The sequence below is a fragment of the Drepanopeziza brunnea genome (assembly GCF_022702325.1).
Source record: "Drepanopeziza brunnea f. sp. 'multigermtubi' strain 214-2 chromosome Unknown ctg2, whole genome shotgun sequence".
In the NCBI taxonomy this organism is placed as follows: Eukaryota; Fungi; Ascomycota; class Leotiomycetes; order Helotiales; family Drepanopezizaceae; genus Drepanopeziza; species Drepanopeziza brunnea.
Window position 1 is genome coordinate 2,117,860 of NW_027094065.1, and position 23,094 is coordinate 2,140,953.

A 23,094-nucleotide genomic window follows, 5' to 3' on the forward strand; every position below is an offset into this window, starting at 1 on the left:
GTAAGAGAGAGGGAGCCGAAGGTTCGTAGGAGGCACCTCGCACAGGTAAAGAATCGTAGCCTCCCCCTAGTAGCTTTGAAGATATTTAGAACGGACAAAGGATATTTGATTGTTTCGGACAAATTTTCGCTACATTTTCATCACATCGCAATGTCCTGACTTGCAACGGTTGGACACATCTTTATAGCTATGACACATATTTGTAAAATAGCAATGCTTTCTAAGCATATAATTTTGCTAAAATATTTTTTAAAATGAATAAGAATAATTAATAGATGTACTCAACAGAACATGTGTAAGAAGCCAATCCTGAGAAATAATTAATAGATGTGATTACTAAAAGTGACTAATAAAGCCTTGGTGGTGCCGACCTGGCCGCGCTAGGTCGGTATTTTTACAATGGTACCGGTACTCCAAGCGCATTACCGTAATTTCGATCGGCTGAACAGAGCTTTTCCTATCGCCTACCGGTACATCCTTTTTCTCCTCGTCGAAATTTCTTGCGGTATATTCTTAGCTGGTTGGCTCGTTAATTATCATAGCTTCCTACTATGAATAGCTGGTTAAGCGAGAATTCGACTTTATATTTAGAATGATCTGCGATATAAGCACCGAAAGACAAGTATAGTTGCTGCATGACAGAGACTGCACGGGGAAACGCTTCCAAGGGTTGGGTAAGCGCAAATCTGGCAAATTTGACCCGGTACTTGGGAGGATTTTCGACATGGAGATAGGTAATCGGCTTGGCCGTCCCTGAGCCGAAGATGAGGAAGGACGGCCCAAGTGATTATGCCGGGCAGCACGAATGAAATTTCCAGGTGCGGTTTCTAATGTTAATCTAATATTAGTTGACGAGATGTATTATCGGATGGGAATCAATGAATGAGGATATATATCTCCTCCTGCACCTGTTCTGAATCCAGCTCACCATCATCTTCACCATCTTCACCATCTTCACCATCTTCACCATCTTCGCCATCTTCGCCATCTTCGCCATCTTCGCCATCTTCGCCATCTTCTCCCTCTTCAAGCTTATTCTCTCTCCTCAACTCGCACCATCAAAAGGCTTCAAAGCCTTCATCCAAGACACGATGCCTCGACTATCGCAATTTCTTTGCCCAACCGTGCTGGCCTTGAGCTTCCTACTCACGGGAGCTCAAGCTCAAGATGGAAGAAAGATTATCGGCTATCGAACAGTCAACAAAGTAAGTTTAACACGATCTACAGAGTCTAGCCATAACACCCTCGCCGTTTCAGTATAAGCTTATACTAATTTCTACGCGAATTATAGGAGGAGGCTGAGTATATCAATGAAAACCACAAGCCTTCCACAGATGATGACTTCGATGATGAGGAAGGGCCTCGCCAATTAGGAGAAGTCGGCTATTTTTACACGAGTGAGTTGCCTTGCATTTATAGATCCTTACCTTACCCACTGTTTGGGATTGTACGGGGATTATTAGCCTCTTGGCTATTCCCACAGTATCTACCTACCTACCTACCTACCTACCTACCTACCCAGCTCTCAGCTCTCAGCTCTCAGCTCTCTCCAACCCCGCGCCCTTCATTTCTACTTATCACTCACGTCGTATGACTCGGAACTAACGACCCTGATAGCAAACACCCCTCCTGGATGGCAAGGCGACGAAGACGATTGGTACTGCGTCGTCAAAGCGAACAGTGAGAAGATCGACGCGGCCGAAAAAGTATGGGTTCCGGAATACTACGCCTGGGGTGCGGGCTCGAGCGCGGATCCCAATAAGATGTACCTCTGGAGCGGAGACGAAGGTCTCCTCACGGAATACATCACCTCTCTGGCAAAGCCAGGCGGCACGGAGTCACCAGACCCCGCGACGGCCCTGCGCTTCTCGTACATCGCCTTCTGGGACAAGCAGCAGCTGCAGATGGTCATCCCAGATGCACTGCTCAAGGACGATGAGTTGGATTTGTGGGCCGAGTGCTACGAGACGGAGGCGAAGCTGGAGGAGCAGGCGACCGAGACGGTTGATTGGAACAGTTGGCGTATTCTGGGCGGCCCGGGACAAGAATCTGAAGTATGGCCTTACGTGCAGCCGGACAACGAAGAAGACTGGCCTTACAAGGGGCCGGGCACCGATAAAGGGGAGGCGTAGAGAATTGGTTGAACGGAAGTCCTTCAACAAGATGGCTCGTGCTCCTGGCGCCTGTGTTGGTCTAAGGCCATGACAGATCCTTACCCGGAAAGAATTTGGAAAAGGCTTTGTATCATAGTCAGAATGGTGTCATGGTCGGAATGGTGTCATGGTCGGAATGGTGTTATGGTCAGACTGGTGTTATGGTCAGGATGGTGTTATGCTCAGAATGGTGTTATAGTCAGAATTGTATCATAGTCCGAATTGTGTTACAGTCAGAATTGCATCATAGTCAGAATTGTGTTACAGTCAGAACGGGATGGCTCATCACTTTGATTAACATCGAGCAAAGAGACGACCACTATCCCAATTGTAGCATTTCCTGCTATCCAAAAGCCTCCTCTGTGATCATTACAAGAGTCTTTAGGTCCTGCATGCCAGCTGCATATCGCCAGCCCGCTCCAAAAGACAGCAAGCAGCACCTTTCGGGATATAATCGAATCTGAGAGAGATCAAAACCTTTGATTTTTCAATGCTTTTTCGAAGGATTCCTCGCTCCTATCTGTGCTGGAAGAGTTGGGGCCGGTGTATTTCACTCAGACTTTGCTTGATACGCATATGGTCAGTATCGTTTCGTTGTAAATGGCTGGCTGCGCCGACGAAGAAAGCTCCTCTGGGACACGATGATTTATCGAGTCATTGTCTTGGTCGATGGAAGAAGCAGAGAGCCATATGCCGTCCGTATTGAGGGAGGTAGCAGTGACATTTTCGAGGACTCTTCTGTTTGGGCGAGGAAACATCACCTAGGTCCGCTTTTACATAGTACCTCAGCACCGGATACTCACAGAGCCTGAGGGGCAGGAGAAGCAAGCGGGACGAGCCCTTCGTCGGACGTGCCAGTGCGGAAGGTTGAGAAAGGTGTGAGAGACTGATAGTCACCCCCTCCCCTCCATCCCACCCCGTCTTTCTCACACCCTCTTCTTCATCTCCACCTCCTCCAACCCCCGCCCAATGGCCCCCTGAACCTCAAACGCCCTCCCCACCGCCCTCATGCTCCCCAGCAAACACGCCAACGGAATCACAATCCAAGCGCCGTTCATACCGACAAAGTAGAACCAGAAATAATACCCCTCGGGCCGGTAGTACCGCTCCCCTCGGAAGAAATCTTCATAGAGGCTGGTGCAATAGTAGAGCAAGGCGCCGTAGAAATGGCCCGTGGAGACGAGGGCTTGGAGCGGGTGCCGGTACGGGGAAGAGGTGGTTATGTGATGGGCGGTTAAGAGCGAGAGGGGGCCCCAGATGAGCTAGGGAAGGGGTATTAGATACCATCCGGGTTTCGAGTAAGAGAAGAGGGGGTAAGAGGATTTAGGAGAGAGAAGGGACGGGCGTACGGCGGTCCAGGATTCCATACATAAGACGAAAGGGTCGGATGTCATGTAGCGGGAATCAGAGAGGGCGTATTCTTTCCACAGCTGGCCAAAGAAGTCGGTCATGGAGGCCATGCGGTGGTGGTTGTAGATGAAGTAGCCCTCGAAGAAGATGTGGATGCAGCCGCCTATTGAGAGTCAGTTCTGGGATCTCATCAGGGAGTTGAAATTTGGACCCGAATTCGCATTGGATTGGAGTGGAGTGTGATTGTATTGGATTCGAGGGGTAAGGGGAGACGCACAAAGAGTAAACCATAAGACCAGGCATCTGTCGCTGCTGCTCAGCTTAGGGTTGACTCTTTGGACAAACAGCAAGGTGACGGCCATTATGGCTAGCCACTGCGTAGAGATTAGCTAGCTCTACGTATTAATGAAAAAGCATAGTTCTAAGATCTCAGGGCTTAGTGACATCTTTGACCCAAAGGCTGTTGATATGTCTCTCCCCATTCCTAGGGCTCTGATCGAGAGAGAGATTGGGGAACGGCTCTGTCCGAACGTACTCCTGCGCCGAAGATGGCGATCAGTGTGAACACATTCCAGTCGTTTTCAACAAAGACGCCACCCGAGAGGACGATCTCTGGAGGGAAGTAGGGGTGGTTGCCTGTCGACATAGTTGTATCAGAAGTCCCAGTGTGTGCTGTTAATGAGTAAAGCTTTTCCGTCGAGTCACGCCGCGTCGGTTCGCTTCGCGAAACGTAGGTCTCGTGTTCTCCGGGAAAGCACGAGATGTTATTGTGATGGTCTTTTGCTTCTTGTCAATGTTCATCCCTCCTTTGCCTCGACAGCTCTTGAAGATCGAGTCGGAAACAAGATTCATCTACCGGTACCTAGGTATCTACCGGTACACATCTGTGTCTGGCTGGTATCACGTGACCCGGCTAATGCTTTTTACTCCCGCGACCTAGCGTCTAGGGTTTCCCATGTCGTATTCAGACGGGTAGCGGTACGGTACTCAGTCAGTCATTGATCGACACGGTCTCTTCCTCTTCTTCTCTTGTCTTTCCTTCCCCCCTTCCCCCCTTCCCCCCTTCCCCCCTTCCCCTCCCTCCTTCTTGACTCCGTACCCGGCACTCTGGTCTCGTCTCGTCGGTCAGGCCCAACTCCCAATTCGGTCAGGTTGGGTCTATTCTTATTCTTGTTTACTTATTATCTTACTTACTCCGTGCTGACTTTCCTTACCTCTGGCTTCGGTGGAGTCCAACATCCAATCCATCCACCCAATCCATCCATCCAACGCCCTTCTGCGGCAGCGCCACTGCACGCTAAGACTTAGCGTTCCCTTCTATTGGCGGGATGCCTCGGCGCTAGGACCAGAAGGGTCAAGGCCCAGCTGGTTAAGCACAGTGCCACTTGACTAGGGTGCGAAGTGGATCCATCATTCCGACAACATCCAGTCCCCGTCCCACCGAGTGACAGCCAGCGAGCGATACTGGACCAACTCTGCCTCTCGCATCGCATCTGCATCTGCATCTATCTGCGTCTGCATCAATATCATCATTATCATCTATCGCGAAACCCAGTTCGCTTATCAGATTTTATTCGACCGGGCCAGACCAGACCAGACCAGACCAGACCAGACCAGACCGGAGCTGACGATGCATCATCATCACCTTCATCATCATCGACGTTGCCTTGCCATATATATATGTTGATATACCGATGATACATGCCTATATATACATATATACCGTACACATACATATATCTAACAGTATGGCCCAGATCGGAAGCACTTTGTTGCACTTCGTACCTCCAACCCATCCATCCACCCTCTCCACCCTCTCCACCCCCATGTTACAACTACCATGACCTACCTGGAAATGCGCTTCGGGTCTGTCCCGCGACCCGTACCCTCCGGCCAAAAGCGGCCCTCATCCCATCCATTTCCATTGCGCTAGGTCGCTCTTTCCTTGGGCAAAGGCCAGGGCCCCGTCGACCAGTCAGGACTCATCTTCTCCCCCTCTCATCTCCTGGTCGTCGTGTTTCTTCCTCCTCCTCCTCCTCTCCTCCTCCACCTTCTCCTCCTGCTGTCCATCCTGCTCTTACTACTATCGCATGCATCCACATCTTCACATTCGCACTCATTCAAGATTCTCAACAACCCCCCTTCTCTCTCACATCATCCTCGAATCGCCCTGGACAATTAGATCTGGTCCCTTGATCCACGCCATCCGCCGTCCGCCATCCCCCATCTACCATCCACCATCCACCATCCTCCACCACCTCGCGCTTCAATTTCAAGGGCCGGTCAGATAGATCACTACCCGCTCATCCATCCATTCACGCAGGCGGTTTTCCCCTGGCCATTCGAGCCCTTATCCCTCGAGATATCCTCTTTCATCTCCACGACTACTCCTCTCCTCCTCCTTGGCTGCGAAAAAAGTCTTCTCTCCCCCCCCACCCCCCTCGAGTCGATTCCCAGCCTCACGACGCCGTACTCGAAATTGACTCGTCGTTCGATCGCCATAAACATCATCGGGGAGGCGTATACAATCGTAAAATTTGCGTCTGCCGGTTCCGACCTGCCTGTGCTTCGAGTCCTCCGCCTACGCTGTAACGTGCGACGTGAACCTTCTACACTCTTTTCCCGCAACTGATGAGATTCGTCGTCATCTCCGACCCTCCTGCTCGCTCTGCGACACGTCTCTCGATTGAGTCGCGGCCGTCTTCGTCATGCGACTCAGGCCAAAGGATCAGTGAACTCACCTTGACCCTCCTACGTGTACAGCCACCTAGAGGCTCCTGCTAGATTATGACAGAAAGGCCTCTCTCGATCGCCACGCAGATCGCGACTCCCATTCCAGCCGCCCTGTCCTCTACGGCTTCGATATCTGCGGGCGATCCACGTCCGGTCGGCGAGTCCGCAGAAGAGGAGCCCTACACCATCAAGTGCATCTGTGATTATTCCGACGACGATGGAAATACTATTTACTGCGAGATTTGCGATACATGGCAACATATCGAATGCTACTACCCAGGCCAAGTGGACAATGCTTCCAAGGAGGAGTTCGACCACTCCTGTGCTGACTGCAAACCGCGAATGGGCCTACTAGACCGACGGCATGCGACCGAACGGCAACGGCAGCAACGGCAGAACAAAGCAGTTGACAGCCCCGATAAGAAGACCAAGCGGCCACCCTCCAAGAGTCATAAGAAGAAGGCGAAGCCATCAGAAGTTCATATCAATAATGGCCATCAAGACCACGATGCCCATAAACACGGCAGCCCTCCCCCTCCCACGAAAAAGTCGAAAGGCCATCGATCAAATCAATCGGTCAGCTCGCAGATAAAACGGAGTCCACCCATCACTGCACGATCACACATTCATGCTCATCCCCCGAGTCCGGTACACACTCCGCCGGATCTCCCCTCCAAAGGTTACGACTACTCCGAAAGATTTATGAGATTGTACGATGATGACAAGTCAATCCTGATAACCTCAACCAACTCGTTCGCGAGCCTCTCTGTGTCGAATTCGATGGGCTTGTGGCTCAACGACGCTGCGAAGATGTACGAGGACACCGGCATGAAGAAGGAGGATTGCTTCGACTTCCTCAAAGTACCCGTCGACTCCCTGAGATGGCCTGAACTCCGGATAGAGCGGCGACAGGAGACCGACAGAGGGACGACCTTCACTCGAATATGCCTGATCAATGTAGCCCACATCACCGGAACTCTACCCGTCGGTGAGCTCAATGGTATCGTCGGTACCCAAAACGACTACTGTAACGATGTTGAGAATCGATGGGCAGACATGGCCCACCCGCGACCTTTCGTCTTCTTCATCCCACACCTCCCCCTCTTCATAGATACTAGAAGCGAGGGCTCATTGTGTCGATATGTGCGGCGTAGTTGTCGGCCGAATACGGCCTTGGAAATCTTTATTGCACAACGCTCGGAGTATCACTTTTGGCTAACGACTGATCGTCCCCTCGCTGCTAACGAAGAAATAACTATGCCATGGGAATTCAAGTTTCCGTCGCAGCTCAGTTCTCGATTCCACCGTCTCCTGAACCTCATTGATGAAGAAGCCTCCAAGCCAGATGGACTCGACGCGACCGATGAGGAATACGATGTGCTAATACCACTTATTCATACGGTTCTCTCCGATCATGGCGGGTGCGCCTGCAATCTCGGTAGTGGTTGCGCCTTTGCTCGATTTCATGCAGCATATAAAGCCAGGCAACAGACCTTACAACAACAACAACAACAGCAGCAGCAGCAGCAACAGCAACAACAGCAGCAGCAGCAACAACAACAACAGCAGCAGCAGCAACAGCAACAGCAGCAGCAGCAGCAACAACAACAACAACAACAACAACATGCCGCCAAGACAAAGAAAGGTCGAAGGCCGAAACAGAGCCACATGTCGCCCACGAGCACAGGCCATGCTACTAATAGCCGAGACGCTAGTGAAGGCCAGGACGAAGACGATAACCGGTCAATATCTGGTTCGGTCCGTAGTAAACCTCGCAGTCGTGACTTGACCCCGTCACACAGTGCTGAACCCAACGGACTTCTCACGGAACATTCTGAACGGGAGAAGAGAAAATTGGCAGCGCTCGAAGACTCGTTCCGCAAAATGGAGCAGGGACAGCCACCGAGGAAAAAGAAACGCGCATCTGATGGATCGAGCATGAGCTTGCCTGCTCACGCCGCAGCCAACCAACCTACCGCAAAACCCCGGCAACGTTCAGCAGCATCCCGCGCATCGATCTCGCAAACTTCTGGTACGGCCGCCAACGGATCTAGATCGCGGCAGTACGTTGATGCAAGCACTGCGTCGAGGAGGGAATCCGCATCACCATCCAGCGCCGGTGCTGTCTCGCCAACCGCCGCGCAACGTTCGCCCGACCACCGCCCCTCTCCCCATCCCTCACTCCCATACCGCTCGCGCAATAGCTCGACGCATCCGAAACCTTCATACGTGGAATCGTCTACGCAGACTGACGAGGTGGATAATGCTTGGTGGAACGCCCCAACACCGAGGGTGAAACGGAAGATTCTGCCTCTGGCCACCCGCCTCCTCAAGAACCGGCAGAATATCCAACGAAAGCAAGAGGCGGAAGCTCTACAACGACAGGCTTCGGTGGTTGGCGACGAGAGCCAGACTGGCGACGCTTCTCCATTGGTTCCTGTACCCGCAGACACAACCAGCCATGGAGGTAGCCCCACGGATTTACCGACAGATACAAAAGATCGAAACACGAGCGTCGCATCTTCGGCGTCTTCGCTGGGTAATCCAGATCCTGTCGACATCACTATGCCCGACGCACCGGCCGTCTCGGACAGTCCCGTTGATAAGCCCCTTCCGCCAACGTGGCCAGACGCCGCGGGTGACTCTCATCCTTCCCCAAAAATTACTCTCAGGATGCCTCCTACTCCCGTCCTCTCGCCCCCGATCTTGTCGGCTACAGTCTGCGAAACTCCTACCAAGACGCCTACATCTGCGCGACCTCCAAATGGAGCCACACCGGTCTTCTCTGCTGCTGCTGCCAACGGTGCTCCGCCAGTCCCGATTAAGCCCGAGAGAAAGAAGCTCAGCTTGAGCGACTACGCAGCAAGAAGGGCGAAGAAAACGGACGCGATTGTGGCCGCGCCGGGAAGCAGCCCGACTCTTTCACCGGCGGTCTTGAAGCCATCTTTATCGACGATCGAGGAGGCGGGGGCCCAGGGAGGTCTTGAGGGATCCGCAATGGTCGAATCTCCGACGATTGTAGAGAAGAGCGTCGATCTTGTAGCGGCGGCAGGTGCAACCTCGGGATCTCTACCGATCAACAACCCCCCGGCCGTCACAAAAGGCTGATGGCTCGCTGTAAACCATTTCTAGATTTTCTCTTTACCGGCGCTCCTGAACCCGCTCGCCACGACTGGCGTTTTATTTTCTCTTCTCTTCGTTTCTCGTTCTCCATAGGGTCTGAGCGATTGTGTTTTACTGGGATTCTGGGTTTGGCTGGCCGGTGTGTCTTGGCCTGGCCTGGTCTGGCTACAAAGGCTAGGCTTGGGGGCTTCATCAAAAAGGGGCTTTGGAATAGCTCTGGCGTACTCGGGGTTGGGTTGGTACCTTTGTTGTGGATTTGTTCCTTGCGGACAAATACCCGTGGGGCTCTCTGGAGATTACCCCTGAGAGTAGGTGGGTGGGATGAAACAATGATGGGAGGGAGGATGGGCATGGCCATGGACATGGAATGAGGGTAGGGAGGGAAATGAGAGCAGGGCAAATACCCCTTTGTTATTTGTATGTGACTGTAGTTGAGGATCATAAAGAGAAAGCCTCCACGGCACAGAAAATTTTCGAATTCAAACCAGATCGGACTTCTTTTTCCCTTTTTCTTTGAAGGGGTAAGTGTGCGGAGTCGGGGAAGGTGAGGTTGCATTTTGGCTCTTTTGGCTCCCTTTTGGCTCTTTTGGCTCTTTTGGCTCTTTTGGCTGATGATCAGGCAGGAGGCCACTCGTTCTGCTTGTCGAGGCTGTGTGGTACTTTATATTGTGATAATGGAGTTCGGCTTGCCGGCTTGCTGGCTTGCTGGCTACAGTTGTTCTGTCTGATAGATTTGATCGTACATGTAAATCCATACAGACATACATACATACATACATACATACATAAACACGTGAATATATATATATATATATACACATGTCTGGTTGGTCTTGCAATCACCTAATCTCATCTCGTCCCATCCATGGTTGCTTGTCTGGACCATCATCATCCATCGATTCTTTATTTGATTTCATCTATACATACTGCACTGCACTGCGCTGCACTGCGCTGCACACACTTGCTTCCATCCATCCATCCAACCAACCAACCAACCAACCAACCAACCGTGCGCGCCTCTTTTCCCTCGTCTGTCCTTCTCTTCTGCCTGTGGCAGCCGAGCCGGCCCAGTTCGTATGTCCGATGGTGGGTGGTGCAATCGATCACTTAACTCTCATTTTTCGTTCAAACTGTGCAACCCCCCAACCCCAACCCCAACCCCCCTTCACTCACCTCACCTCACCAGGTTATCGCTCTCGAAAACCAGCAGCGCAAAGTTATGCCTCACGAACAAGCCGAGCAAGCCCACGGCCGACTGGACGAGCAGTATCTCGGCCGCGAGCCGGTCCTCGCGCCGAGGACCCCACCACACCAGCCACAGGTTCAGGATGGTGAAGTTGGTGCTCTCCGTCACGACGCCCTCGGCGTTCCACGTCACCCGCAGCAGGCGCAGCCGGTGCAGGATCGTGAGGAACGCGTTCTGGATACTGGTGGGCGGGAGGGCCCACTCGGTCACGGACGCTTCCATGAGGCCGGTGCGGGCGTTGAATCGCGGGAGGCGGTGGCGCGGGCAGGGGATCAGCCGGAAGAGCTGCGGTGCCGAGTAGAGGAAGTTGAAGATCTGCGGGATGAACAGGAGGAGCAGGGTTTTGGAGAAGTGGCCTAGGATCCCGACGACGGCGAAGACCATGCCGGCGAAGTAGCAGTAGGTGTCGCCTACGAAGACCCGGCTCGGGTACCAGTTGTGGCAGAGCAAGGCGATCGAGACGCCGATGAAGGGGAGGAGGAAGAAGAGGGAGAAGAGATGGGAGTCGGTCGCCGGGTGGAGCGGGGGCGACTGGCTGGGGATCAGGTAGGAGAGATCGTTTAGGACGAGCAGCGAGGCGATGACGAGGGATTGAGAGACCTCGATGCCGTTTATGCCGGCGAGGATGTTGATACTGTTCGGGCAGAAGATCGCGATGGCGAACATGTAGGCGTAGTAGAGGGGTCCGAGGTCGAAGAGGCCGCCCAGGTAAGGGCGCAGGGGAATCGGGATGACGATCTTGGTGACGCCGAAGTCGACGAAGTAAACGATTAGCAGGGGAATGGAGGCGATTCCTGGGATGAAGAATTTGTGCCGCCAGCGGATGTCAAAGAGGTCGTCTCCTACGCCGAGGAGGCAGATGGATTGGAGGGAGAGGATTGCTGAGAGGTAGGATGCTAGCTGGGTTTGTGTTAGCTATAGTACTGGGCTATTGAGGTATGTAGAAAGAGAAGCTTGTCAGGAGTAAGAGGCCCTAGAAATCGAAGGTGAAAGAAACTATCTTCAAGTATGACTTGTCACTTTTGATATTGATAATGTCTAGAACAGATTTGGACTTTTAAGAACAAAACATAAGATTCAGAACCCTCGCTCTGTGAACGTCCAACACTAGCTGGATGTTGGCAGAAGAACAATTGGAAAGCGCCAATGCTTCAAAACACGAGTCCAGATATCTAAAACATGCCAGATGTTGAAATTTTTCCATATAACAACCCTCAGAGCAGAAAGGGTCCGTACCTTGCTGTGTGGAAATCTATGCAAAAACCTCCCCGTCTGCACAACATCCAACTCAAAAACCACATCTTTGTTCCCCCCTCCCGAAGTCGCCGCCACAATATCCTTGTAAAACGGAAAGGGGATGAACACAATAATGATGAGGAGGTACACCACGGCGCACACCGCGCCCATCGTCTCTGGAATCTCCTTCTTATGCACCTTGGACATATCCTTCCCCTTCAACCCGGCCTTCATGAACGTCGGCCCCAGCCACCTAATCATCGAGTAGGACGCCGCAAACGCGATCCCGCTGAACGCTAGCGACGCGATGAGGGGTTCGCCATCGCCGCGGAACGTGTTCGCGATGATGCCGACGCAGGCGAGAGACAGTGAGAGCAAGCTGAGGGTTTCGGTGAAGGAGAGTTCGGAGGACGTCGAGGATGCCATTGGCGCGGGGCGGATCACCATGCTGGTGAGGCGGGTATGTGGGAGAGTTATGGAGAGGGGAGGAGAGGGGAGGAGAGGAGAGGAGAGGAGAGGAGAGGAGAGGAGAGGAGAGGGAATGGAATGGACGTCGTTGCGCCGGTCTGCGATTATGTCCGTGTATTCATGGTGACGAGGCTTCACAAGGCTGAGGTCCCGAGGAAGATGCCACGAATCGCGATCATGATGTACGTATCTATAAATAAACCATTTAAGCTCAGCGCTAGGCATGCTAAGTCAGCCCTGGCTGAAACTTGCCGTTTCGGGTTGACTTCGAGTCTCCCGAGTCCCGAGTCCCGAGTTCCGATGCCGACGGCTCCCATCCCATCCCGTCCCATCCCGTGGCTTTTCACCTTCGCAGATGGCAGACGCCAGACGCCAGACGCCAGACGCCAGACGGCTGTGCACATTAATCATCCTGAATTCCCCCCTCGTTATCCTCATGCAGCGGACTTCCCTTTCACAGATATCTTCATCATACTAGCCAGCCCCTCGCCAGCCCCTCGCCAGCCCCGTCCTCAGTCCTCTTGTACTGATTAACCTTCATCCCCAGCAAGTCCTCATACAACGGCACTGGTCTCTTCCAATGCCCGCCCGGTAAACAAGATACTGCCCCTTAGATGCGGCATCGACTCCAGTGTCTCTTGAATACAGCCTAGCATCCACCTCCCCAATCCCCTTCCCTGGTGAGCAGGCTTGATGTCCACATCGGTTAGGTACGCCATAGTGACGAAATCCGTCATAATGCGGCCACAACCGATGAATGTTGACTCGTCTGGAAGCGCGCTTGGGGTTTGAGATGCGGGACTAGTAGAGGGATAGGTGAAGTGTCGTGCGGTATAGGGTTATAGTACTAGGAACTGCAATGTGCATTGCAAGTCTGCTTTTGCACAACAAGAAGACGGCGAAACAGAGGGAGTTGTCGATAAGTGAGCGCATGGCATCTTCAGAGAGTGGGTAGCACCAGTACATTTCCTTGCTGGCGAATGCTTCGTTGACGTCTTTGACCGCGATGAGCGATGGGTTGGTGGTTATAAGGTACCCGTCGCGAATCTATGTGCAGGATTTGAGAGAGCCGATGGTTGGCTCCATGATAAATTGTTTCTCTCAGTTCAGGCCAGTCCAGTGCTTATGTATCTGTTGGACAGGAGAAACCCATTACGGGGAGAAGAGGTAGAGCGACACTTGTTTTGAGAGTGAGATATAGGGAGATAGATCCTTGCTATTACGCTGGATATTTGCTGAGTGCTGCTGTGTGAAGATCAAGTAAGTATGTTTGTCTGACTTGTTTGTATACGCTGAATGACTCAGGAGTTGTGACTCCAAATAGAAATACGACGCTTTCAAGAACGTCAGGTCGATCAATTGGCGATTTGGATGTACCCGGCCAAATCGGCGGACGTAGTCCAAAGCTGTGCGTACGAAGTAGAATCAAACGCACCGGAAACTTGGGGAATATTCTGATCCTCAACTGGTGACTTGTATAGCGGGTGTGCAGGAAAATCAAACACGTCAAATTTTTTAATTTTTTTTTAGCAGACTACCTATCAACCGGATCAATTTCGTCAAGTCTGAAGCTGATCAGCTCTGAATACTATTACTTGTCTACCGGTATTGGCTAGGCCTCGCTTAGCTCCAACCCACCACAGCCACACTGAAGCCACCCACACAACAGTCGGAGAAGTCAAACAAACCGGGCGAAAAAAATAGAGTGAAATGCAAAAGTTTTGTCCAAATGATCACTACGAGGGTCGAACTCGCGACCTTGGCGTTATTAGCACCACGCTCTAACCAACTGAGCTAAGCGATCGTGATGTGGTATCAAGAATACGGTTAATGACAAGGTCCTCGCACGTTGGTTAGATAATAATTTTATCAAAATTGCGACGCAGGAACTACGTTTGCCCACTTTGCCAAGCAAGCCCGGACTCCCTTCGTCACATACAACCAACTATCTTGATCAATAGACAGCCCTGTTTCTTTCTTACTTATTACCTACTTGTGAGACTCGAGAATTGCTAACTTGTGTTTATATCTGAAAATCCGTTCCGAAAAAAAGTGGAACAACGTACACCATTACTATGAACTGACAGGTACTCATTCGTAAATGACGTTCAGAAAAATGTCTTTCCATATATGTATAGCATACATCACGCAATATGGCCACTTACTTCACTGTGCGCCAACCATCCCTTCCAACAACACCAGCAACCCATAAGCCCCAGGGTCAGGAACGCCCCTTGTGGCCGACTCATCCAGATAACTCGACCTACCCAGCCTGGCCTCCAACATCTTGGTGCCTTCCACGCCATTCCCTGCCTCGCTCAACGCCTTCTTCGAGTCACCCGTCGCTTTCAAGGTCTCCACAAACGGAATCAGACAATCCAAGCACGTCCGGTCTCCCAGTCGCGCTCGCGTGTATCTCAGCAGGGACTCCAAGGCGCCGGCCAGGGCAGCGGGGAATGTCGACGCGTGGCGGAGATGCTGCGCCAGGGACGAGAGGAAGATGCAGTACAGAGCGCCGGATGTGCCGCCCATGGTCACCTCGAGGTCATCGACGAGATCGCGGAGAGTGGAAGGGAGCTTGGACAGGTCGGCGGTGCGGACGTAGCTCATGACTTGCGTCGCTCCGTCCCGCAGCGTGTAGCCGCAATCTCCGTCGCCGACGATGGTATCGTACTCCGTTATCGTGGACTCCTCTTTGATGACTCGCTCGCACCCTGCAGTGACCATCCGCCGAACTTGGGCGTCGGAAAACGTGATCGCGGATGTAATGTCGCTTGGCTCGGATGGAGCACTGTCGTTGGCACTGGCAAGTGGGTTTGTTGGCTTCGCTTGCGGTGTCAAGAGGTAAGCTGGAAGAACACATGATGATATCGCCCAGCCCCGTGCTTGGGACTGACTGTTGAGGATTGTGGATTGGGAGATATAAGACGCGGAGTCCCTCCCGGCTGTAGATCCTCAGCATCTCAATCGATCGAAAATCGCCGATTCACTCATATAACTCACCTAGGAAACCCGAAATCTCATGGGCCAAAATGTTGTTCTCTAAGCGAGAGAGGCCGTTTACGTCAGAGTAGTGAATGGAGAAGATCGAATCCGTCGATGGTGTTTTCGAGCGTAGTAAAGAACTCAAGTCCTTGTCTATCGAGGACTTGGCCGAGTTGAACGCGACGAGACCGGCAGCGTGAGCTACTGCAGGCCGGTCTCCAGATTTCTGCTTGTGGAAAGTAGATGTAGTATCTGCGGTGGACCCAACGAAGTGGTCTAGTAAGGCTCGAGTCTTTTCGAAAGACGCTCTAAGGGAGTTCAGGTTCATGATTTCAAATCCGAAGAAGAATCAACGCGATACATACTTGACATTGGGCTTTGCTGCCGCAAACAATGACAGGATGTGATCCAGCTTCAACACGCCATCCAGAGTAAGCTCTATGACGCCAGCCGCCATGGTCAGATCTTGAGCTCCGCCAGCGCGGAGCACGACGACCCCATTCTCAGTAGGGAATCCCGACTCCTCGAGAGCCCTTGCCAGATCTCGAGCCGAGATTCCCTTCTCCCTCTGCTCGACTGTGAAAGCTGCCACCAGATGCGACTCGCTCAAGATTTTGCTCGAGAAGTTCCCAACTCTCCCAACAACAGCAACGAGAACGTTTTCGCTGCTCGCCAGCGCGGTATCGACAAGCACCGTCTGGCCGTTTGCCGTTTCGATGCTTTTGACCGAGGGTCGTATGAGAGGGAGTAGCCGACTCCATCTCGTTGGGTCTTCGAGCTGGAGCTGCGCACTGCTGTAGGGGAGTGTTTGTTCGACAACAATGGACATGGTGAGGGAGGAAATGAAAATGGGCACTTTGAAAAAGGGCACTCTGTACAGGGTAAAAGGAAGAACGAATGACGGATCGTAAATACTAGAATGATCTTTTGCTTTCCAGCTCCTGTTATCAAACTGTCATTGGGAATTCATGCTTACCTGGTTGGGGCAGCAAACGGTAGTCCAGAAAGGGAAACCCGAAAACTGCACTGTACTGCGGGGGAGAGAGAGAGCTCCACGAGGACCATCGGCGCTCTTTGCGAGCCATCGGAACCACTTTGCGAGTGTTGCTTGCTTGCTTGCTTGCTTATATGTCCATGTAGTGTTTCCCGCCATGCGGATTTCCTATTTAGAACGAATCTAACCTATTCCATTCCTCCCCTCATCACATCATCACATCTTCACATCTAGGTGTCCTCATTGTGGTTTGCAGTCAAGCAATACCGAAACCTATTTTCTGCCTCAAGGTCTAGATAAATATATACATACATACCACCACACAATCGATCCCGCAGTTGACAAAGATGGCGACAGGAACCTACACCGGACAAACCGCAAAGAAAGAGACCTTCCACTTCATCAATGATGCCGCAGACGCCGTCAACGAAGCCGCAATCGGCCTTACCGAGCACAATCCAAACCTCTCGTACGCGACGGCACACAAGATAGTCTATCGCAGCGACCTGGACACCTTTCGGAAAGACCATGTGACAACCATTGGATTCGCAGGAGGTGGACAGTAAGTTGCACACGAGAAGATCCATATCCATATCCACATCCACATCCACATCCACATCCACATCCATACCCACATCCACATGACCCCTCTAGGAAATCCGAACGGTATCTTCTCTCTGTGATAGGACCTGGGCCCAGGTAGTCGTTGATCGATCTTTTGTAGCGAGCCCATGTTTGCAGGCTTCGTAGGCCCCTCCTTCCTCTCGTGCGCCGTGTCGGGGAACATCTTTGCGTCTCCCACTGCAGCACAGATCTTCGAGGCCATCAGGCTGTGCCAAGCGCCGCGACCACCACATCGTCACACGTCTTCGAAGGGAACGCTGATCGTGTGTGGGAATTACACGGGCGACATCCTCAATGCGGGCCTCGCCATCACGCGAGCCACGGCTGCAGGATACAAAGTCAGATTCACCCCCGTGGGTGACGACGTTGCGGTCGGCCGGAAGAAGGGAGGCAAGGTCGGCAGGAGAGGGTTGAGCGGTCACGTTGTTGGTCTGAAGATCGCTTGTGCGTTGGCGGATCGAGGGGAGAGTCTAGAGAGAGTGGGCGATGTAATGGAGTACATCGCGGCGAACTCGGGGACGATTGCTGTGGCTTTTGACCGGTGCGAGAACCCGACCGTATCTATCATGTCTGAGAACATCCACTGACTCCTCCCATCGTACAAGTGTTGCACTCCCAAATAACATCATGACCGAGATCCAGACACTTCCTCCAGCGACCATAGAGCTCGGACTCGGCTGCCACGGCGAGCCAGGGCTTCGCCAGATATCGCCTGTTCCAAGTCCAGAAGCTCTCACGAGAGAGATGATCACCCTTCTCACTGACACATCCGACGCAGACCGGGCTTTCATACCTTTCTCTAACTCCGAGAAGAAGGAGGAAGCCATACTTCTGGTCAATAGTTCTGGGAGTACCTCCGACGAAGTTCTCGCTCGCTTTGCTGAGCTGGCCATTGCGGAGCTGGATAGCCAAGGGATAACTGTGAAAAGAATGACGCTGGGACCCATGGTGACGAGTCTAAAGCAGAGTGGGTTTGGCTTCACTGTTTGGAGGTTGCCAGGGCTGGAGGAGAAATGTGTGTTGAGCAGACATGAAGCGTTAGCGTTTTGGGATAGGGAGGTACAGACTGCTTCTTGGAGGCAGTAGAGATACTTGTGATGTGGGTGGGGCGCTGGATGTGGATGTGAAAGATGTTTATCTCAAATGGCTATGGGAATTTTGAATCGGAACAATGCCGTGTGCAAGGTATAAAATTCTAATGTGATTGCGAGACGCATGGTGATGCGATATGCCAAAAAAATGGCGGTGCGAATTTCCAGAGCACGAGTTTAAGCGTGGAGCGAAGCGAAGGGAAGTAAGCTAATGAAAGCATGACGGATCAGAGGGTTGGCAGAGCTCGTCACTATAGGACTGTTTGAAGTATGGATGAGTATTAACGGAGAACTTGCGGCAAAAGAGTTGTAATCGGAACGTAGCAGCACATGTCGCGTTCACACCAAACAGCAATAAAAACATCACGAACTCGATCAAAAACAGGGAATATCTGATCGGTTACTCTCATACCCCCCAAAGAAAAAGGACGCCCCTTTATAAAACAACAAATTTGAAGGCAAACGAGGGACCGGCAATCTCGGATATCGGCTCGGCGGCCACCAGCGCTCACACCCGATCAGCGCCAATCAAAACAAATCACCACTCCTGGTCGAGGAAAACGAATCCTGTGTCTCCTGCTCGAGTCAGAGACATGATCTGATTTACGCTTCTCTACTCTTTCGGTAGCTGGCCTGCAATAAAGGCGCATCATCAGCTTTGGTTTCCAATTCTGATAGCCTGTCTCTTTGATTGGATTATGCAGTGAAATCTCCGGAACGACGTACTTCTTGCTCAACCTGGAGGCCGTCAACGACGGGCGCGAGTTCGCTGAGGATCTCGTAGGCCTTCTTGTGAAACTCGAGTTGAGCAGCGATAAGATCTGCAAGGTTGCGGAGAGGCTCGGGGGTATCGAGGACCTATTGTTGTTAGTTTTAGGGGCTGTAGAGTATAGACTTTAACACGCACATTCTTCATAACGCCAACTGCCTCCTCGGTCTGGCCAACAAACTCATCCTCGGCCTGCTCAATCTCAACTCTAGCGTCCTCGGAAGTATCTTCATGATCAGCGCCATCAGCCGTCTTGACCTGGCCAGGCAAGTGCCATCCAGGGTTCTTGGCCTTGGCCTTTGCAGCATCGAGAAGCAGTCTTGAATTCTCGACGCCCTTTCTCGCACGAGTAGCAAACATCAAGTTGGTGTTCAAGGTCGTGCTCCAGCCTGCGAGAAAGCGGCTTTGGATCTGGGAGTCTTGGGCGAGTCTGGCTTCTCCGACACGCTCGCTGGCCAACGCGTACTTCTCAAGGGCTGTGGATAGGGGGTCCTCCCCGGCGCCGGAATTTTGTTGTTGCAGCAACTGGCTGCTGGCCAGACTGGCGCGGGCAATAGCATGGTTGAAGGTCTTGGGCTGAGGCTTTGCGGAGGGAGGGGCAGTGAATGCTGCTTGGGCTTCGGCGGGGGTAGTGGCGGAGGACAAAAGGTGGACTTTCTCGCTGACGGTGCGGCCTAGGTCTCCGAAGGACTCCTTGATGTTCGCTGGGTAATCGTAGGCTTCGTTTTGGTATTGGGAACTGACGGCAATCATCTGTCAGATAACGAGTCTAAGAATATAATATGGGTGGCATGAATACGCACGTAACCTGCAGCATCTTCTGATGAACCTGCTTCAAGGCATCGACCCGCTTCTCCAACTCAATGTAATCCGGGGGAAGTTGAGTCTGCAGCAGACACTGGTAAGCAGCTGATCATGCGCCATGCAGCAGAAGCAAAGCATCTCTGACCTTGTCCTCAGCCTGTCCAAGCTGTTCCTTGACATATTGCTGAGTGCGTGCGGCAAACGGCGTAAATGAAGCCCTGTGGAACCAGTATTAGACCTATATAGTTTTCGAGGCAGGCCAATAGATAACGAAAGAGCACAGTTGAGCATAGTTTTTTTTTAGTGTGAATGACGTACGAGATATTCTTTCCGAAGGCAGATACTTTATCCATTTTGAAGGTTGTGGGATGAATCGTATATGATGGCGAATCTGGTTGACAAGCAGGTGTCTGGTATGTTGCAAGTAAACGTTAACTTCGATCAAGATCCCCTGGACTGAGAGCCCCACCACTCCTTGGTCAGGCACGTGACATTAAAGCAAAGCCACAACAGAAGGATAAGCTTGCGTATTGTGCGAAATTATCGTATAGTATACGAAGTCTTGTTCGCAATATTCTATAAGCTGTGACTGCAGAGCATGGTCTTTCTGTCTAAGAACTTGGTTGACTCGTGAGTCGTCAACCTTCTTTCGGATGCGCCTAGACGCCTAACAACAACCAACCACCTAAAGTCCTCGCTTGTTCCAAGCATCAAAATACCGCATCATATTGACATTGTGTAAAAAGTGTTTCAAGCAAAGTGCTGTATGTAGCTTTTCGAACCTCCCTAACTGAGTCCCTCCCAAAACTCCATGCAATGCCCACCAGTACTCCACCAGCTCTCTAATCTAAAACCTGCTTGTTGTCTGCCCAGCTAGGCTCAATACTTTTGCAAACGCCCTCGTAATCCCCAAACCGCTGCCTATCCAGGCCCAAATCCGGCGTCGTCCAGAACATCGTCCATCCCGTCTCCGGCACCTTCCACGTCCCCCTCGACCTCTCGAAGTACCATTTGTTAACCGGGTTATTCCTCCTCGAGCGCCACACGCAACCCTGAGGAAAACAGTCTCGCACCATGGCATTAAATATCAGGTCTGCTACGCCTCCGGATCCTTGGGCTCGTTTGAGCACGGCAAATTTGTCGAGATAGGGCACCATTCGAGCGCGGTTTGAGGGGAGCCCATCGTCAGGGACGCCGGGGGGTGTTTCCCAGGTTAGAAGGGCGCCGCCTTCGTACTCACCGGCTATTATGACTCCAGCGATGTGGCTGTTTACTCGATTGAGATACCCTTGGACGTCAAGTTTGCGGCCAAATGAGTCCTCGATTAGGTGGACCAACCGAGGCAGGTCAATTGCCGAGTCCGTCAAGGTCAATTTTGCTTGGCCAGGAATCGGTGGTTGCCACGGAGAAATTGATGGGTCTGGGAAGATAGAGACGGACATGCCATGTTTTGCAAAGGTCGTCGGAGTGATTCTTTCTGCCGGTGACGAATTCTCAGTTGCGGAAGTCTGTTGACTTAGACGTCTTACTGGCAAAGAGGAAGAGAAGACAGGCTTGTCTGTGAGTAAATTATGGATGAGCGGATTTCGCTGACGTCTGGTGCCGACTCTCGCAGCTTGAAACGGCGCATCATTGCTAGAGTTTGCTGCCTCTTCGGGTGTTGTCAAGAGAGCAGATGAGCTGGTCGGTAGCATAGACAGGACCCCGCGGACCAGCTGCAAATTCTGGAGATGGTACCAGTTCTCGGCTTTAGGCTTCGCAGTGGTTTCCTCGCTAGGCGTGGCAACCAATGGCTTCGGATCCTCAAGCTCGACGAATTTCGAAAGGAGGTTGCTTAGTCCTGGGTCTGATGAGCTCTCCTCCTTCGCTTGAGCTTTTAGCGAGCTTTGATCCATTTGTGGATACAATCCCTTGAGCAAGTCCTGCTTAATCGGCTCAAACTCTTGTTCCATGTTCAAAAAGACGTGATAGCCATTATCCCGATCAGTTGAAGGTACACCTCCAAGCGGATCCAGAACAATGAGCCGATCTAATGAAGCTTCCCTCTTGACATCATGCAACTCCGTCTGTAAAACCTTGTGGTCCTCATCGAGCGATAGAGTCAAGGGAAGGCCCGCTAACTCTCTCGTGAGGGCTAACACAACATCCGTAGCCAAAATTGGCACCGCAATCTGTTGAGCATCCGAATACCCAATTGAAGGAATGACCGGAATTATATTCCTCCTCAGCGGGACCATCAGCAGATTGCGACTCGAAACATGTGCCCTCGTCTGCCCGAACCCCGGGCGCGCCGGCTCCTCAGAAACCCCGATGATATTGTCCACAAGCCGAGCCCCCGTATCCCGATTAGCATCAATGGCAGCAACCAAGCGATTCGCCTGCTCAATCTCCGCCGTCTTCCAATCCTTATTGCTGATTCCTTCTCCATAAGGCGGGCCTGAGTTGTTGCAATCGACCACCACTACACTCACTAGCCCCAGTCTAGCAAGCTGCGCAAGTGTTTTTCCAATACCATCGAGCGTGATGTGGTCCAAAATCTGCGGAGCCCTGATCTTTACCAATGCAACATGCAACTGCGGTCCCGCAGTATCCCGGGCCAGCTTTTCAGGCTGCTGCACGAACTTTGGACTCCTCGTCACCGCCGCAGGCCCGTAGAAGCCACCGAGATTAACACCACATGGTTGTGACTGAGGCGCCGGTTTGGCAGTCGCAGTCGCAGAGGGGACTTCTTCGGAAGGAGTGAAGCGCTGAATGTAGGACCTCGCTTCGCGTTTCGTGGCCGAGGAGCCTAGGACTGAGATGAAGAAGTCCTTGCACCCATTAATCATTTGTTCAAAAGCCCCAAGAAGGAAGTGTATGGTACCTTGTCGAGTGCTTTGGCTTTCTTTTTCGCCTTCTCCCGGTTCTCCAAGTCTTTGACATGCTCCCTCGCCAGCGCCTCTTTCAATTGACTGTCCTGAATACTTTTGTTTGCCAATCCCCTCCCGTGCTCCGCCATAAATCTCGAGTTATCATTTCCAAAATAGTTCCAGCATCGGATCTACATCCATCAGTCAGTTAAAGCTCCCCGCTCACCGCCGCAAGCATTCCAACTCACATTACGACCACCCGCTGGTCTGCCCTGTCTCAAGGCTGATTGTTGCAAGATCATTCTGCATATTGCACAGTATTACCGTGGTAGTTTCATGGGAGGTTTTTAGGGTGTATGAGGAGGGAAAAGGCCAGTGGAGAGAGGGAATTCTTTTGAAGTTGGGAAGCTGTGTGACTGCATGACTGCGTAACAGCGTGATATGCCCAGGGATTTTTATGGGATCGGAGTTAAACTTCCGCCTCCGCATGCGATAAAGGCCTTATCGCCATGCCATGTGGATGACGCATTTCGAGGACGGGCGGACAATAGAGGATTTTCAGGGAATATTTACATAGCTTGGCTATTGGGGATACCCATACCTACTATTGTTCAAGTGTGTGGGAAAGTGGAATACTTGTACGAGTGGAGTAGGTAGGTACAGGAGGTA

The 23,094-nt window shown here is 52.0% G+C and overlaps 8 protein-coding genes across 8 annotated transcripts; 3 read left to right on the top strand and 5 right to left on the bottom strand.

The window, feature by feature from the left end:
- Positions 1 to 1,091: 1,091 nt before the first annotated feature.
- On the top strand, positions 1,092 to 2,132 carry L3040_001759 (uncharacterized protein; the record flags this gene model as incomplete). Its single annotated transcript, XM_007294435.1, has 3 exons — positions 1,092 to 1,205; positions 1,292 to 1,397; positions 1,618 to 2,132. 3 exons carry the CDS (start codon positions 1,092 to 1,094, stop codon positions 2,130 to 2,132), a joined length of 735 nt encoding a protein of 244 aa, XP_007294497.1.
- A 947-nt stretch (positions 2,133 to 3,079) lies between these two features.
- Positions 3,080 to 4,149, bottom strand: L3040_001760 (uncharacterized protein; the record flags this gene model as incomplete). The annotated part of the gene is made up of 4 exons (XM_007294436.2): positions 3,080 to 3,415; positions 3,503 to 3,666; positions 3,781 to 3,877; positions 4,039 to 4,149. 4 exons carry the CDS (start codon positions 4,147 to 4,149, stop codon positions 3,080 to 3,082), a joined length of 708 nt encoding a protein of 235 aa, XP_007294498.2.
- A 2,141-nt stretch (positions 4,150 to 6,290) lies between these two features.
- L3040_001761 (uncharacterized protein) lies at positions 6,291 to 9,344 on the top strand (the record flags this gene model as incomplete). Its single annotated transcript, XM_066156883.1, has 3 exons — positions 6,291 to 7,657; positions 7,952 to 7,978; positions 8,039 to 9,344. The coding sequence occupies 3 exons, from the start codon at positions 6,291 to 6,293 to the stop codon at positions 9,342 to 9,344; spliced, it is 2,700 nt and encodes an 899-aa protein (XP_066012890.1).
- Positions 9,345 to 10,533: 1,189 nt separating this feature from the next.
- Positions 10,534 to 12,288, bottom strand: L3040_001762 (uncharacterized protein; the record flags this gene model as incomplete). Its single annotated transcript, XM_007294438.2, has 2 exons — positions 10,534 to 11,505; positions 11,842 to 12,288. 2 exons carry the CDS (start codon positions 12,286 to 12,288, stop codon positions 10,534 to 10,536), a joined length of 1,419 nt encoding a protein of 472 aa, XP_007294500.2.
- A 2,187-nt stretch (positions 12,289 to 14,475) lies between these two features.
- L3040_001763 (uncharacterized protein) lies at positions 14,476 to 16,123 on the bottom strand (the record flags this gene model as incomplete). Its single annotated transcript, XM_007294439.1, has 3 exons — positions 14,476 to 15,254; positions 15,313 to 15,602; positions 15,660 to 16,123. The coding sequence occupies 3 exons, from the start codon at positions 16,121 to 16,123 to the stop codon at positions 14,476 to 14,478; spliced, it is 1,533 nt and encodes a 510-aa protein (XP_007294501.1).
- Positions 16,124 to 16,635: 512 nt separating this feature from the next.
- Positions 16,636 to 17,998, top strand: L3040_001764 (uncharacterized protein; the record flags this gene model as incomplete). The annotated part of the gene is made up of 3 exons (XM_066156885.1): positions 16,636 to 16,850; positions 17,013 to 17,453; positions 17,518 to 17,998. The coding sequence occupies 3 exons, from the start codon at positions 16,636 to 16,638 to the stop codon at positions 17,996 to 17,998; spliced, it is 1,137 nt and encodes a 378-aa protein (XP_066012891.1).
- A 608-nt stretch (positions 17,999 to 18,606) lies between these two features.
- Positions 18,607 to 19,929, bottom strand: L3040_001765 (uncharacterized protein; the record flags this gene model as incomplete). The annotated part of the gene is made up of 6 exons (XM_007294441.2): positions 18,607 to 18,636; positions 18,730 to 18,861; positions 18,911 to 19,511; positions 19,576 to 19,658; positions 19,722 to 19,794; positions 19,895 to 19,929. The coding sequence occupies 6 exons, from the start codon at positions 19,927 to 19,929 to the stop codon at positions 18,607 to 18,609; spliced, it is 954 nt and encodes a 317-aa protein (XP_007294503.2).
- A 489-nt stretch (positions 19,930 to 20,418) lies between these two features.
- On the bottom strand, positions 20,419 to 22,727 carry L3040_001766 (uncharacterized protein; the record flags this gene model as incomplete). The annotated part of the gene is made up of 3 exons (XM_007294442.1): positions 20,419 to 22,386; positions 22,440 to 22,616; positions 22,674 to 22,727. 3 exons carry the CDS (start codon positions 22,725 to 22,727, stop codon positions 20,419 to 20,421), a joined length of 2,199 nt encoding a protein of 732 aa, XP_007294504.1.
- Positions 22,728 to 23,094: the final 367 nt, after the last annotated feature.